The following is a 16,266-nucleotide window of genomic DNA, read 5'->3' on the forward strand; positions in this document are numbered from 1 at the left end:
CTGCTATCAATCGTGCTGACAGGAAGAGATGGTGAGAAAAGGTAGGCACATTCCCATGCCCTGCTCGATTAGCCATTTTCTTACTTACAAAGTTACAAATGTAAAATTGAAATAGGAAGCCAAGAATATACAGGCGTTAGAATGCATCATTGCTAATCTTAGGATTGTAGCACATTGAAATGATCCTGATGTAGTACTATCTTCTGGGGTTCCCAAGCTATAGATGGATCACTTACTTGCACATGCTTAGGATTCTTTCTTTCTTTCTTTCTTTTGGGCCTCCATACTAAATGTATCAGTTAGCCAGTTGCTGTAAGGGGCTCGTATGCAGCGACTATCATGATATTGGACTACTCTAGTTCTACCAGAACCCCACATACATGCAGGTCTCATGCAGCCAGCAGCAAATAAATTTGCCAGATTCAGCATCAAGGCTGGATTAAAAGGAAAACGTTTTTTTTTGACCGACTTTTCCCAGTGACCATCTGCAGGTGAACCAGAAAGTTTATCTCTGTGCTGCCAGTGGGCGTGCAACACCTGGGTATTGGAAACTGCCATCATCGACAATAATTAAAGCAGATTATCTTAACATCTAAATTAGATGCTTCGACGGCTGGGGAAATTGATATGGTGCCTTCCATATTTCCTGTCACTGTATTTTATAAACCAATGACACAGACCTGCACTGCAGCAAGCGTATCTCCATAATCCTCACTCGCCACCAGGTTCAGCTTCTCATTGATCCAGGCCTCCTCTTCCTCAACATTTGCCACAAACTGCTGGTACTCCAAGGATTCCTCCAAACGCTGTCCTCTGCAACATAATACAATTTAACATACCTAGTCACCTCTACAGGGTAAGTTAACCAATTCCGCACTCTCAGTGCTCTGAACCAACATCACTAAAACAGATTATCTGGTCATTATCACATTGTATACTCTGAGGGTGATTTCCAGTTACCCTAGTTGAAAATCTGGGTTGAGGTGGGGGTGGGGAGGGGTTAACCTTGTGCAACCATTTGCCAGGATGATCTGATTGTCCAGGCAGGAGGTTGTTTAAATATGTATAGTAGGGTCCTTTGCCTGTCAATGAGAAATGGGTGGAGCATGCACAGTTCACATTAGTCTCACTTTTTCCCAGCACTGAGGCGCCTAACTGGCAGACCTTAAAAAGGAGCTGCTGTTTTTTGTGGAGTGTTTTTTGTTTCAATGCTTCTATTGTCTGACCAAGATGGCTCTTACACATTTAATAATTTCCTGCTTTTCCCTTATAGTTACAGGTCATTCAATTAATACTTGTTCTGTGTTTGGACTATCTAATTGATAGTCTCCTCCACAAATTCTATTAAAATGCACACACATTTTCATTTCAGTTCTAATTTCCTACATTACAACAGTAACTATTCTTCAAAAAGTACTTGAATGGCTGTAATGTACTTTGGAACTTCCTGAAGTTGTGAAAGGCACTATATAAATGCAATTTCTTGCTTTTTCTGATGAGGAACCTGGCCTGAAACAATGACCTGTCTGTTACCCCAAAAGATGCTGACTGACCTGCTGTGCAATTGCAGCATTTTAGTTCTTTTTCCCCCAACAGCAACATTACAATTTAGCAAAACCTCAGCCCTCAATGCCCTGCTGGATAAGCTGGACTTACCGAGTTGCAGCAAATTCCTTCAGTTCCTTCCAGTGTGCCACAAACTGGGAAAGTCGCTGCTGAATTTCTTCCTTGCCAATGGTATTATCGTCAGACAGCTTCTTTCCGGTTTCCAGTACAGACTGTAGTAAAAGAATATCAGCCATGAGCATCTCTTTTAAACAAAAAAATTAACTCTAACCAGGGATGAACATGCAAGGTCCAGACTGTCCATCTGTCCAGGTTTTAATTGCCTGCTGTATACACAGCTTATCTAATAGTTTACACTTTGCTGAATTTTGCACAAAGTAAAGAACAAAACAACCTTTTAATAGAGGATTTCTCCCACAACATCCTCAAACAAAGAAACAAAAAGACAACGGACAACCCTATTTGGAACATTTGGCTTAAAACCAATCTACTGTCAATTGAGCTTGACAGTCTCAATCCAGTTCCTAGTTGGCAGGGAGGTATAGCACAAAGCTGTTGCTGGGTGGGTTGCAGACTGATTTAATCTAAGAAACATTAAGCAAATACACACATTACATCATGAAAGTATTGCAATTTATAACTTTCAAAAAGACACTTCGTAAATGCCTGCTTTGACATGTGTCCTAGAACTGTGTGTTCTTGAAGGTTCAGCCTAATGAAAAGGAGACACTGGTCGGTGCCTTGTGTGAAACTGCTTTAGTTTTACATCTCAGTTTTACTATTGCTGTGATGCCAAGAGAAGAACTTTTTGACTTGCCTCATAAAAAGGCTCAGTGGCGCAGTGGTTAGCACCGCAGCCTCACAGCTCCAGGGACCCGGGTTCGATTCCAGGTACTGCCTGTGTGGAGTTTGCAAGTTCTCCCTGTGTCTGCGTGGGTTTTCTCCGGGTGCTCCGGTTTCCTCCCACAAGCCAAAAAAGACTTGCAGGTTGATAGGTAAATTGGCCATTATAAATTGTCACTAGTATAGGTAGGTGGTAGGGAAATATAGGGACAGGTGGGGATGTTTGGTAGGAATATGGGATTAGTGTAGGGTTAGTATAAATGGGTGGTTGATGTTCGGCACAGACTCGGTGGGCCAAAGGGCCTGTTTCAGTGCTGTATCTCTAATCATTACCCTTAAGTTTTGCTGAAATCAAAACCTGACCAGAGACGTGGCCTAGATTCCCATATTCTATTCCAGGTCACCCTGGCAAGCAGCCAGATAATAGGCCAAAGTGACTACCTGTGTACGAGTGCCAGGACTCTAACTCGGGATATCCCACTGTCTACATGGCCAATCTGAGGAACTGGATAAATGAGTTACACTGGGTGTGAATCCAGCCCCCATCAATCTGCGGCTTGGTACAGTACACATGCTACATCACTATTACCAAACCAGTTCCTTTTGAACGAAGTCTTTGGAAATATGTACAAGGATATCGGGCATCTCGAACCTGGATAGCTGGGTCATGTGCAGCCAGCTCCGCTTCCAGGCGCTTATGCTTCTTCCTCAAGTTCTGTACTCCAGTCAAATCCCGGCCATAATCTTCAGAACTCACAAGCAATTTTTTCTCTCTGTACAAATAAAAAAAAAAGCTTCATTCCCACGTCAGCTTTACAAAGAATTAGATATGACTGAATCCCAGCTAACAAGTGTAGATTTCAAGATTTAACTGCCTGTTCAATTAATACCAGCTTAGCACAAACATGTTCCATTCATGAAATAGCACAATATTGCAACTTTTACAAGCCAGCATTCCAAGCATTCACATGTTCTCCCCAACTCACTTTATCCAGGATTCCTCATCATCCAAATCACGGAAGAACTGGTGAAGTCTATGTGATTCATTCAGTTTAGCACGGCGAGCAGTAGCCATGTTTTTAATTTTCTGAAACCGGCCGTTCACAGCATTGCGCTTGTCCTTCACCTGGGTGGTGTCGAAGGCGTCGCTGGACATGAGACTGTCGGCCTGGCCATTCAAGTCTTTCAGACGGTCCTAAAACACAAATAATGAAGCATTTTAGAAAAGATCAGAGCGCCTATGACATTACCACAGTGAAGCATTTCTGTAATGTAGGAAACAGACCAGAATGAGAGCTGCGCTTCTGGCCTCAATTAGGTCTTTAATAAGACAGCGTGTGTGTTAGCTTGGCCAAACAAACATGCATTTGGAACACTAAATATTAAGAACTCCAAAGTGTTTCAAATATGAAAAAAAATGAAAAATGCTAATGGCCTTCATCTCATGGGGGCTGGGCTAGAACAGGATGGAAGTTATGTTACAGTTATAGAAAACTCTGGTTAGACCCTATCTGGAGTAATTGTGTTCAGTTCTGGGCACCGCACTTCAGCAATGATATATTAGCCTTGGAGTGGATGCAGCACAGATTCACCAGAATGTTACAGAGGCTAAAAGGGTTAAACTTATAAAAGGACTGGTTGCATAAACTAGGCTTATATTCATTTTAGTATAGAAGATTTAAGAGGTGAGCTAATTAAGGTCTTTACGATTAAAAAGAAGTCAACAAGGTAGAGGGAAACTGTTTCCTCGGGTTGTGTGGGTTGATGAGTACAGAACAAAGGGTGTAACTTAATATTAGAGCCAAACCTTTCAGGGGTGATGTCAGGAAGCACTTCTTCACACATAGGGTTATGGAAATCTGGAATTCTCTCCCTCATAAAAGCTGTTGAGGTTGGGGCGGGGGTCAATTGGAAATGTCAAAACTGAGATTGATAGATTTTTGTTAGGCAATAGTATTAAGAGTTATGGAACCAAGGTGGTTGACGGAGTTATGATGCCGATCAGCCATGATTTAACTGAATAGCAGAACAGGCTCTAGGGGCCTAATGGCCTCCTCCTATTCCTATTTGACCAACTAATGGAATGGTGTAGCTGGTGTTGTTTGGTCCATGATGAGCTTAAACCCAGGTTTTCCAGGGCATCTTATAAGAGGAACATCACATTACCAAGATGTCTTTAAGAAGCATTCTATTTGGATACAAGTGATGAGATTTCCCAGTGCTTTACAAGTCTTGTGTTTGGAATAAGTCACTACTTAGAATCTAGAAGAGCTCACAAAAGTTCCAAGTCTGTACATTTTATCAACTCTTTCCAATCTGCTTTGTGAGAATAGTAACGGGCAATGCACCCTAATGAATAAACCTGAAAGATCACTTCTTTTGAGAATATAAAAAGCAAACATTTTCAAGGCTATGATGAAAAAGCAGTGGAATGGGACTGATTGGCTAGCTCTTTAAAAGAGCCAGCACAAGCATAATGGACTGAATGGCCTCCTTCTGTGCTGTATAACTATGATTCTATGAACTGCAAGCCAAATTTTTAAATTTATGTATGACTACAACGTAAAACACGCACTGCTGCAACAAGCTTTTCCACCCACCACAGGAATAGCTCCGAGGCACAAAGGTATACTGGCATAATCCCCGAGGGCCAAAAGCCCAAATGAACAGTTTAAATGCTGCAGCTCTGCTCTCAAGGTCAGTGCCCATGCTAACACACCAGTTTCTCTCATCTGCAATTAGAGCTACACTTCCTTACAACAAACCCTTCATCATTACCTCATGAGCACTAATATCTGCTTCAAGAAGCTGGTGTTTCTTCAGTAGATTATTCACAGACGCAAGGTCCTTCCCGTAGTCCTCAGAGGCCAGTAGTGCTTCCACCTTACAAAGAAACCAGAATCTGATTTAGCGTCAACAATTACCAAAAAATAAAATAAAAATTCTCAAATGACAGGTACAAAGCTTTTACCGACATAAGTTCTGATAGGACAGAGCTGGTTAAAAGCATCGCTAAGCTAAACAGCTGGGACCACAGAATTAAGCTGCTTACATGTTAGTAAAGCACTCCCTTGACAAGATAGCAACAAAACCTGATGTAGAAATCTGTATAATGGTCATTAAATCATTGTTATAAACTGTTATTTTGCTTTAAATTTACAATACATTGGGCAAATGGAATGACATATTCAGTGAGGCTGCACTCTCAATGCAGATCCCAGCTTGACAGGAACACGAGTTGCAGATAGTGCTACAGCACTTTAGCTGTGATTTTTCAGTTCAGGGGTGCAGGGTTGTTGAGATTTCCCTTCGCTGCCTTCCATTGCTCTGAGGACTCACCATAATCTTATATAACCTTGCCATGCAAAATATAGAAACTTTCAACAACAGTACAAGGTATATATTGCAACAACATTATTAGCATTGCAACAGGATTTTTACTTAGTCCGCATCAGGTATTATGAATACAGTAATGCATTTTTTGAAGTATGTTTGAAAGGGGAAGGGGAAACAAGCTGAATTCTAGAATACCCAATTCCTCACAAGAACACACGAAATAGGAGGAGGAGTAGACCATATGGCCTATCGAGCTTGCTCCGCCATTAAATACGATCATGGCTGATCTTAGCCTTCGATTCCACTTGCCCGCCTGCTCGCCATATCCCTTGATTCTGAGACAAAGATCTATATATCCCAGCCTTAAATGTACTCAACGATGGAGCATCCACAACCCTTTGAGTGAAGCAATTTCTCCTCATCTCAGTCCTAAATGATTGACCCCTTATCCTGAGACTTTGGCTCCATTTTTTAAATTCCCTGACCACAGAAGCAATCTTCCTCACAATACACATTCTCACCTAGTTTTGGGTCATCTGTGAACTTGGCAATATTACATTTGGCCCCCACATCCAATTCATTTATATATATGTGAACAGCTGGGGCTCAAGTACTGATCCTTGTGGTACCCCACTAGTCACAGCCTGCCAACGTGAGGATGACTTGTTTATTCCTACTCTCGGTTTTCTGCCGGTTAACCAATCCTTAATCCATGCCAGTATATTACCTCCTATCCCATGTGCTTTAATTTTGCTAACCAACCTCCTGTGGGGGATTTTATCAAAAGTTTCTCCAATACTTTTTGTCTGCTGATATTAATTTCATCACTCTTTTTAGACCCTAGGTTACCATCTATTTCACGTATGAAACTTGTGTCTTCTACTGTAATGACAGACACAAAATATTCGTTCAATGCCTCTGACATTTCCTCATTCCCATGATAATTTCTCCTGTCTCTGCTTCTAAGGGACCAACGTTTACTTTAGCTACGCTCTTCCTTTTTATATACCTATAAAAGTTCTTACAATCTGTTTTTATATTGCTGGCTAGTTTACTCTCATTCTATTTTTTCCTTGATCATCAATTTTTTGGTGGCCTTTTGCTGGTTTCTAAAACACTCGCAATCCTCAGACATGCTACTCTTTTTTGCAACATTGTAAGCCTCTTCTTTTAATCTATTATCCTTAACTTCCTGAGTGAGCCCGGGATGGATCATTCTTGATGAGTTTTTGGTTTTCAAAGGAATGTACTTTTGTTGAACATTTTGAATTGTTTCCTTAAAGGTTTCCCACTGCCCATTTACCACCATACCTTTTAGTCTATTTACCCAATTTACCGTAGCCTGTTCTCCCCTCGTACCTAGGTAATAGGTTTTAAGTTTAAGATTTTTGTTTGTGATTGGAGTATGTCACTTTCAAACTTAACATGGAATTCAGTGGTATTATGATCACTATTTCCCAGTGGATCTTTTACTAGGACATTACTAATTAAGCCTGCTTCATTACACAATACTAGAGCTACCTTTAGTATTGTTTAAATGGCCATATCTATCAGAAAGGATGTTCAATTGACTCAGAAAAGGTACTGCATGACGTGTTACCCTGGATGGCAGTCAGACGTTTTGGCATCACAGGATTAGTGCAAGATCCTATGTAGAAGTTGTGTTATACTTATGTTCTCTAATACAGGGAATAATTTCTAAAGCAGTCCAAGACTATACTCCAGATTTTACTACAAATCATTTTTTGCCTTATTCTTTATCCTGGGGCAGATCTGCAATCTTCTGATTCATATACTTTGCAAGCGGAATTCTACACAGACAATTACAGCAATTAGCAAGAGAGCAAAACCCATGAAAAGGAGTTGTCCATAAAGGATGTAAATCAAATTCCTTTAAAAATGTGGACAATACCTTGTAAATTCACTTACCTCCGACAGCCAGAAGTCAAAGTCTTTGATTCCAGTGTTGAAATTTTGCTGTTTATTGGCCTCTTTCAGTTTCTGACTCTTTTCTGCTGATTTCCGCACTAAATACTCCCATTGGTCAGCAAGCGTTCCCAAACGGACCTATCAGACAGGAGGACAGTGAACTAGGACTCGTCATTCAGAAGTAAATCATGCAAGTTAATGAAAAATCAGTAAGGAACCATAAAAGCCACAGTGAGAAAAGGTGTGTCTTAGCTAACAGTCCATGTTGATAGTTAGACTATGATAAATAGCTGCAGGTGCAAGACCATGGCTTCCTCCAACCAGTTAGGTAGAATGGCCACCAGCATAATCAGAGGTCACTTTCACTTTGGGCACGAGCAGATAACTGGCAGTTGCTAATCCGTCACCTCTTACATATGCTACCCTATTTTCCCTTCCACTAAAGTGAATGAAAAAGAAAGATCAGGTTGGGTGTAAACCTGATGGCTAATCTGCTTCTGTCAATTGTAAGCCCTCGTTGAAAGTGAAAATTATCCCCATTGTGTATGGTTGCTGAGAGTTAAAAATGCTCTGATTTTTTTTTAAAAAAACAAATCCCATTGCAACAAATTGCTTTCTAACCCTGTCCCCATTAAAAGAAAAAGCAATTTTCCTCACAGAATGAGTATAGAAACATAGTTATGTTACTGGACAAGCAATATAGGGGTCTGGACCAATGATCCCTCTAAAATTTCTTTGTTGTGCACAGCCTGTTTATTTCAACGTGCAGTACCTTTAATTTTTTTTTGCACGTCCACACACACATGGTATGCCAAAGGGGACAGCTTGTAAGTGGCTTGCGCAGTACCTTCATGATTGCTGTGCAGCTGCGCATGTTCATAGCTTAGAGGGAACACTGGTCTGGCCTAATAGTCCAGAGAATACAAGTTCAAATCCTACCATGGCAGTTTGAGATTTTGAATTCAGTGTTTAAAAAAAAAATCTGGGAATAAAAAAAAAGTGACCATGCAGCTGTTGGACTGTTGTAAAAACCCAACTGTTTTACTAACGTCCTTTAGGGAAGTAAACAAGCTGTGCTTACTCTGTTTTTATTTTTATTTATTTATAGATAAAACACTGAAACAGGCCCTTCGGCCCACCGAGCCTGTGCCGACCAACAACCACCTATTTATACTAATCCTACATTAATCCCATATTCCCTACCACATTCTCCTACCACCTACCAACACTAGGGGCAATTTACAATGGCCAATTTACCCATCAACCTGCAAGTCTTTAGCTGCGAGAGGAAACTGGAGCGCCCGGCGGAAACCCATGCGGTCACAGGGAGAACTTGCAAACTCCACACAGGCAGTACCCAGAACTGAATCCAGGTCGCTAGAGCTATGAGGTTGCGGTGATAACTCTAGTCTCACACCAATGTGGTTTGACTCTTAACTGCCCTCTGGAGTGGCCCAGCAACTCACTCAGTTCTATTACCATGTTCTCAGAGCAAGTAGGAATGGGCACTAAATGCAGCCTTGCCAGTATTCCCAAGGATGACATTTTTGAAAAAGCTCACTGACTTACAAACTGGTTTAGGATTACACAGCTGAGACAACCTGGTCACCAATACTTAAAATCTATTTGAAATTTATTTTTTGGATTAATTGTGTTTTTAAAAAATCTCTGTTTTCTACCATGCAGACTCAAAGAAGGTGGAGGGGGCGACTAAAAAGCCCAGATTAGTAATCTAAGCTCTTTATATCACTCTTTCATTATTCCGCTTAAGAAGTCTCTCCATTTCCCTTGATATCATCATTTAAAGTAACCCAAAATCAAAGAAAAGGGTACTTGCAGTGAAAAAGCCCTCTATTGTGCTACCGTTCTATCTTACAGCTCATTAATTATGGTAGAAACTAGGTGAAATCCCAAGGCCTACAGTTCACACCATAAGTATTCTTGATTTAGTCCATTATGAAGATAATTTCTCACTTGAGATTTCCTTATACTTATACAACCAAATGTCCAAGACTATCCACATGCACAATCTGAAAATACAAGATATTCCAATGGCCAGTCACTATTGTATTGTTTGAATGTAAAAGCTGTGCGAGTGTGTGTGTGTGCATGCATGCACATTTGAATGTGCTTTTACACACAACACACATATCTCTGTTCCCAGCCACCAAGAGCACATGCTGTACTATTTAGGTTATTCTTTATTAAAATGTTTCTGTGTTGACAAGAAGTTTAGGTACTACTGGTCCAGTATTCATATTTACTATTTTACGGCTGTAATGCACAGGACTCATTGAAGTACCCAGCACTCGATTTTGTCTGCACACTGAAATGATGCATCATCATCTACAGGCAAGAATGGAATGCAAGAGTGTGCTGAGCTTTCCAAAATTCAGGACCTGGAATAGTTTAATTCATGTTCACTGGCAGGTTTGCACTGGATTGAATCCAATAAATTCCACTGTGGAGTTTTTTGAACCGCCCGTCATCCCTTTGCTTGTGGGTTCCATAGCAACAACCAAAAGATGACACTGCACATTAAAACACGCTTAAGTGTTCAAGTAGTGTTAATGCTGGTATCTGCACAACATTACTGTATTAATGCGAGGTACTGATAGAACACTGTACTTTATTCTGCATGCGGTGTTTAAAATATATTGCTAGGAGACATGATAGGGTGTTACACAAATACAAGTCTGACTTTCTCAGTGGGACAAGAGGTTTGCTCCTGTTCTGGATCTGAGAGATCAACTATTAAATATTTATTCCACCCCACCCCACCCAGCATCTCATTCTCAGGAAAATGGAAACAGTGGATAATTCCACTGTAGAGTAGTTAACTACTATGCAAAAGCAAACAAGTCATGACAGTACAACAAATGATCTCCTGTGCTACAATTTTCAAGTCAGTTTATTTCATCATTTTCAGTAAATTAAATTCTGTGGTCACCTGGACAGCATCTTCACTACCAGCACATGCCCCTCGGTCAATCAGCGATTTCCCCATGTCAATGACCCCACGAATTCGGTCAGCATTGGCCTGCAATTCTGCTTCGAATGCCTGGTGCTTCTGGTGTTTGCTCTGTGGAAGAGTAACAACGTTCACTATATAAAAAAAGTCAGCATTCAAAGATTCTCTCTGAGGCCTACATCGCATCAATAACTAAGCACGCCAAAATGTACAGCTTTAAAGTAATTTTAAACTGGTGCAACTTGGTCTTGAAGGACATCAAAATTATTGCTTCCCTTGCAGCTCTCCAACTTTGTAATTACAATGTGTATCATATATATCAAAATTTTGAATTATTTTCACAATTTGTAATGATCAAATAACTTCATGCACGTTAGACCAGTTGCTGAGGATGCTGTTATCGGGTTTTATTCAGTTATTGTCAAAGCTCCATTTTTACCTGGAAAGTCAGCTAAACCCATCACTGCAATGGTCATAAAGGCCTCAGAAGGAATCACAATTAGGACAGTAATACGGATTAATACTGACAAACACCACACACTAATAATAACAAGACAACTAACAGCTCCCAGCGACAAGGACAAAGTCAACTGAATGAATGTCTTTAGTGTTAATTTTAAAATGAATGCAATATGGTTTAAAAAGGCAGGAGAATTACCTGTTATACCAAAGAAACACCAAAAGAGATCAGTACTAGAAGCAACATCAATGCTAAAGGTGTGTCAACTTAAAAACTCACAGGTCAGAAAAACAAAGCACAGAATGAAAAAAGTTAACGTTTATAAAATGCCATCTAACCAAACCAATAATGTGCCTTTATTCAGACAAGACATAAACTTGGGTTAGACAAAAGTCACTAATCACTTACCAGCAGTTTGGACAGCTAAAAACAGATTAAAAGAAAAGATTAAGTATATCAAAATTGAATGGTCAAAGTATAAGGCTCAATTGAAATTTCTGTTCATGTAACACATATAAGCCTTAATGTCTTCTGTTCAAAGATTTACCTCAGAGGGGTAGGTCACAGATCAGTGCTCAGAGCAGAGTTCAAGACTTAACTATGTTGACATGGGTAGGCATCAGGCAGAGGCCAGACACATTCCCAGACAGTAGCAGGAGAAGTGTTTATTTATTTATTTTTTTAAAAAGGAGCAAAAGTGGTGCGTGGGGCACTCCAGGAAGGTCTTGTGCATCTCTAAGCAGCTGCTTTTAGTGCAGCATTACCAGAGGCCTTGGAACAGGTAGCCTATCCTCTCAGCAGGGGAAAATGAACAGTAAGATCCAGGATTAAGGGGAGAAATAAACACTCTTCAAACATAATTACCTGAATATTTGTGGGATCTTTGTAAGATTCATCAGTTGCAGTCTGCAGCTTCTCACTGATCCAGGCCTCAATCTCATCTACATCCCGGCTAAACTGTTGGAGGGTCTGTGATTCCCCGAGTTTTGATCTCTTCTCGATCATCTGTGCTTTCAGGCGGCGCCACCTACCAAGATATTTTAATAGGTGAGAAACTTACTTCATAAAAGGACCGCTCAGATTCAAACAGGGTGCACTTATATGGCACTTCTAATGCAAAAAAAAAAAACTACCCTTGCATTTGGAGCGGCACAGTGGCGCAGCAGTTAGCACCGCAACCTCACAGCTCCAGGGACCCGGGTTCAATTCTGGGTACTGCCTGTGCGGAGTTTGCAAGTTCTCCCTGTGACCGCGTGGGTTTTCGCCGGGTGCTCCGGTTTCCTCCCACAACCAAAGACTTACAGGTGATAGGTAAATTGGCCATTGTAAATTGCCCCTAGTGTTGGTAGGTGGTAGGGAATATGGAATTACTGTAGGGTTAGTATAAATGGGTGGTTGTTGGTCGGCACAGACTCGGTGGGCCAAAGGGCCTGTTTCAGTGCTGTATCTCTAAATAAATAAATAAATAAATACATACATACATACATTTCACAGAGGTGGGAATAAGCAAACAATGCTGGGAGATGGGCTGCAGATGATGATCTAAGGCACAATCAAAAAGGTAGGCATTGAGGAAGCTACTAAAGGAGATGAGAGGAGAAATTTTAGGAGAACTTTCCAGAATGTGGGGCTTAGATAGTTAAGGGCTCTGCAGCTGAAGGTGGGGGTAGGGGGCAGGAAGGCACATAAAAGGATAAAAAGGAGGCCACAGAGAAACAGTGGCAGGCACAGGCAGGAACTTAGGCTAGAAGCAGGTTTAGAGTTAGGGAACAGCAAGGCCATAGAGGGGCATGTAGTTGAGGGCAAGAATTTCAGTCGATGAGTTGGGGTTAGGGAACCAGCTAAAGTTGGTGAGGACAGGTATCAGGATTTAGATTTCTGAAGAGCAGAACTTGGGAGGCTGGCAAGAGCATTGGAGTAAAGAGAGAATGGAGGTAACAAAGGATTTAAATAGACACTTACAGACAGTGGGGTTAGGACAGAAGCAGGTGATTATTTGTGGTGGTACCCAGGATATGTGGATTGAAGCAAGATTCATTGTCAAATGGAATACTGACGTTGTGCACCATTGAGCTCGTCACCAGATTGAGGTATGGAATTGGGGGCTAAGCTGTGAAGATTATGGTAGTGACTGAAAAGGACAGTTTCAGTCTTGCTGATGTTGATTTGAAGGAACTTCTTGTTTATCCAGGACTTATTAGCCGAACAGTTGGACAGCAAAGTAGTGGTTGAGGAGGGAAAAGTAGTGGCAGAGCAGTAGAACTGACTGTCATCATTTTACAGAAGGAAGCTATTAATTATATCATAGAGGGACAGCAAGTAAAAAAAACACAAAGCCAAGGGTGGAGATTTAAGTGCACTTGGTGACTGGGGGCAGGGCAGTAGCATGCAGGATGGGAGGAGAAACCATTACAGGAGATGTTCTGATTTTGTTGGAACATGTAGTAATGCAGCCAAGACTGCCAGTGATAGAGGATGAAGTGGTTGACTGTGTCAAACATCATATATGCTTCCACTATCAGACTTTCACTTCCCTCCCTTCAAAAGGGAAGCACCACTTGGCTTTGCTATGATTGGTATCTACTTTTGTTCCCAGTACGTGGTTCCTGCACTGTGAGCTTAACTATGATTTAGCGATACAGCTTTACTACTGTTCAACTGTAATCACTCTCCCCCTTGTGGATCTAGTCAGGTCATGAGAAAATTTGTGACAGTGCAGTGAAAAATGCCATGTAAATTGAAGAATACAGCTTCAAGTTGCTGAACCCATTTCTGCAAGAGTCCAATTTCTTTGGTTAGAGACCATAACTCTGCTGATAAAATTAGTTTCAGGATGAAGGAACTGAATTTGTAAGAATGCCCTGATTACCTTGATCAAAACAGTCCATCTGCTTTAATCAATCACTTGTCGCACTCACCTGTCCAATACCTCATTGCGACGTTTTGAAATATCATCGTTTGCATAATGTTCAGAGCTAATCAGCTGATCAGCAAAGGCTTGCAGTGCTGCAATCTTCTCTTCCTGTTAGGGAAAAGTAGAGAAAATAATAAATAAAATGAACCAAATTCCTGATGGGGTCTTTCACACCCAGAAATTCTCTTGATTTACATTGAATTATGTAACAATTGGCCAATGTGGCCATGTGTGATTGATCAGGATACGTAGACTTATCACAGAATAGTAACTCGTCACTTTATTTGAATTCTGCAGCGGAGTCACTCACAGAATTAGATTTATAGAGAGTATGGGTTGCAGTTTATACTTTCTGGTAAATAACCAGAACATTTTTCCTTCTAGGCTAAGTGGATCTAAACTAAAGCCCACGGGCCATTTCAGATCTGGGACTCAGGCTCAGACATCATGGTTCTATTTACACTTGCATTTCTTATTCAATGATTTGTTGTGTTTGACTGTAGCGGGCCTGAAGACTTGAAAAAGGCCATAGTCTTACTGATGTATAAATCCTACATCATTATAGGTAGATCTGCTGGTATATGCGGCTTGAAATTCAACAACAATAACTTACATTTATATAGTGCCTTTAGTGTAATAAAACGTTCCTAGGCACTTCAGAGAAGCATTATAAAATAAGGTATGACACCTGGCCACAAAAGGAGATATTAGGTCAGATGATCAAAAGCTTGGTCAAAAAGTTTTAAGGAGTGTCTTAGAGGAGGAAATCGAGGAGGACAGGCGTAGGGAGGGTATTCCAGAGCCTGGGGCCTAGGCAACTGAAGGCGCAGCCACCAATGGTGGAGCAACTGAAATCAGGGATGCACAAGTGGTGCAATGGTTAGCACCGCAGCCTCACAGCTCCAGTGACCCGGGTTCAATTCTGGGTACTGCCTGTGTGGAGTTTGCAAGTTCTCCCTGTGTCTGCGTGGGTTTCCTCCAGGTGCTCCGGTTTCCTCCCACATGCCAAAGACTTGCAGGTTGATAAGTAAATTGGCCATTAGCAATTGCCCCTAGTATAGGTAGGTGGTAGGGAAGTATAGGGACAGGTGGGCACGTGGCAGGGATATGGAATTAGTGTAGGATTAGTATAAATGGGTGGTTGATGGTCGGCACAGACTTTGTGGGCCGAAGGGCCTGTTTCAGTGCTGTATCTCTAAACTAAACTAAACAAGAGGCCGGAATTAGAGCATTGCAAATATCTTGGAGGGTTGTGGAGCTGGGGGAGATACAGAGATAGGGAGGGGAAAGGCCGTGGAGTGATTTGAAAACAAGGATGAAAATTTAAAATCAAGGCGTTGCTTGACTGGGAGGCAATGTAGGTCGGTGAGCACAGGGGTGATATACTAATATAGCTAAATATAGCCAAATTAACAGGAGAGTTGACTTAAAACCTTATATGCAGTCCACAAGGTTCCACAGTACGCATCTAAATAGCCCCATAGACAAGCAGCTCGAATGGTCATGGTCCTCCTGACTGAATTGTGTGGTAATATCTAACTCCAGCCCCTGGGTTGCACTGTGGTGATAAAGCCATGTGTTCCTGCACAGCATCAAAAAGGTTGAAATTGCTCATTACACACAGAAACTATTTCAATCTGGAAGTTCACTGAAGTGATACCAGATACTACATGAACTCAGGGCAAAAAAGGAAAATCCCTCTAATGTTCTAACATATTTATAAATTTCTAATTACTCAGCCTTCAGCAATCATGCCACTGCACACTGGAATTATCTTCCTTGCTTCATGTCTTTTCACTTTCAAACACTTTTTGTTAGCTCTCTCAAGTCCTTGGTATCTCTTCCCCTCCTTGTGGAGCATCTTTAGACATTTCGCTATGTTAAAAGGTGCTATATAAGTGCAAGTTGTCTACTAGTATATTGCCGTGTTCTGACAAAAGGTCACTGACCTGAAATGTTAACTCTGTTTTTCTCTCCGCAGTTGCTGCCTGACCTGAGTATTTCCAGCATCTGCAGAATTTTGCTTTAGTCTACTGGTACATTGTTTAGTCAGCAGAAAAAAAATGTAGGGCAGTGGAATTAGTTCTGGCAGACACAATATGCCAAGTGGCTTCCTTCTCTCGACTTCTTAATTTCTGAGTGCATTAATTTGTAACAATCTAAAGCTTCTGAGGGCCTAATGCTGCCGCTAAATTCCTCAAGTCTGGCTGCATCGCACACCTTCAGCTTTTAACTTGAGATTCAAGT

At 41.2% G+C, this 16,266-nt stretch overlaps 1 protein-coding gene across 4 annotated transcripts in view; it reads right to left on the reverse strand.

Annotated features, from left to right (window-relative positions):
• The window catches only part of sptan1 (spectrin alpha, non-erythrocytic 1), a 135,943-nt gene that overhangs the window by 25,224 nt on the left and 94,453 nt on the right, over positions 1 to 16,266 (reverse strand). For 3 of the 4 annotated variants that reach the window (XM_068012118.1, XM_068012117.1, XM_068012114.1), the window contains 10 exons: positions 14,024 to 14,127; positions 11,970 to 12,132; positions 11,514 to 11,528; positions 10,625 to 10,756; positions 7,675 to 7,812; positions 5,188 to 5,292; positions 3,396 to 3,604; positions 3,062 to 3,182; positions 1,657 to 1,778; positions 681 to 813 (listed from right to left, as the gene is read on the reverse strand). In XM_068012118.1, the coding sequence (XP_067868219.1) occupies positions 681 to 813; positions 1,657 to 1,778; positions 3,062 to 3,182; positions 3,396 to 3,604; positions 5,188 to 5,292; positions 7,675 to 7,812; positions 10,625 to 10,756; positions 11,514 to 11,528; positions 11,970 to 12,132; positions 14,024 to 14,127 (1,242 nt within the window). The remainder of the gene's footprint in view (positions 1 to 680; positions 814 to 1,656; positions 1,779 to 3,061; positions 3,183 to 3,395; positions 3,605 to 5,187; positions 5,293 to 7,674; positions 7,813 to 10,624; positions 10,757 to 11,513; positions 11,529 to 11,969; positions 12,133 to 14,023; positions 14,128 to 16,266) is intronic. The other variant, XM_068012115.1, reaches the window with a different exon arrangement.

This window comes from Heterodontus francisci, chromosome 32 (assembly GCF_036365525.1).
Source record: "Heterodontus francisci isolate sHetFra1 chromosome 32, sHetFra1.hap1, whole genome shotgun sequence".
In the NCBI taxonomy this organism is placed as follows: Eukaryota; Metazoa; Chordata; class Chondrichthyes; order Heterodontiformes; family Heterodontidae; genus Heterodontus; species Heterodontus francisci.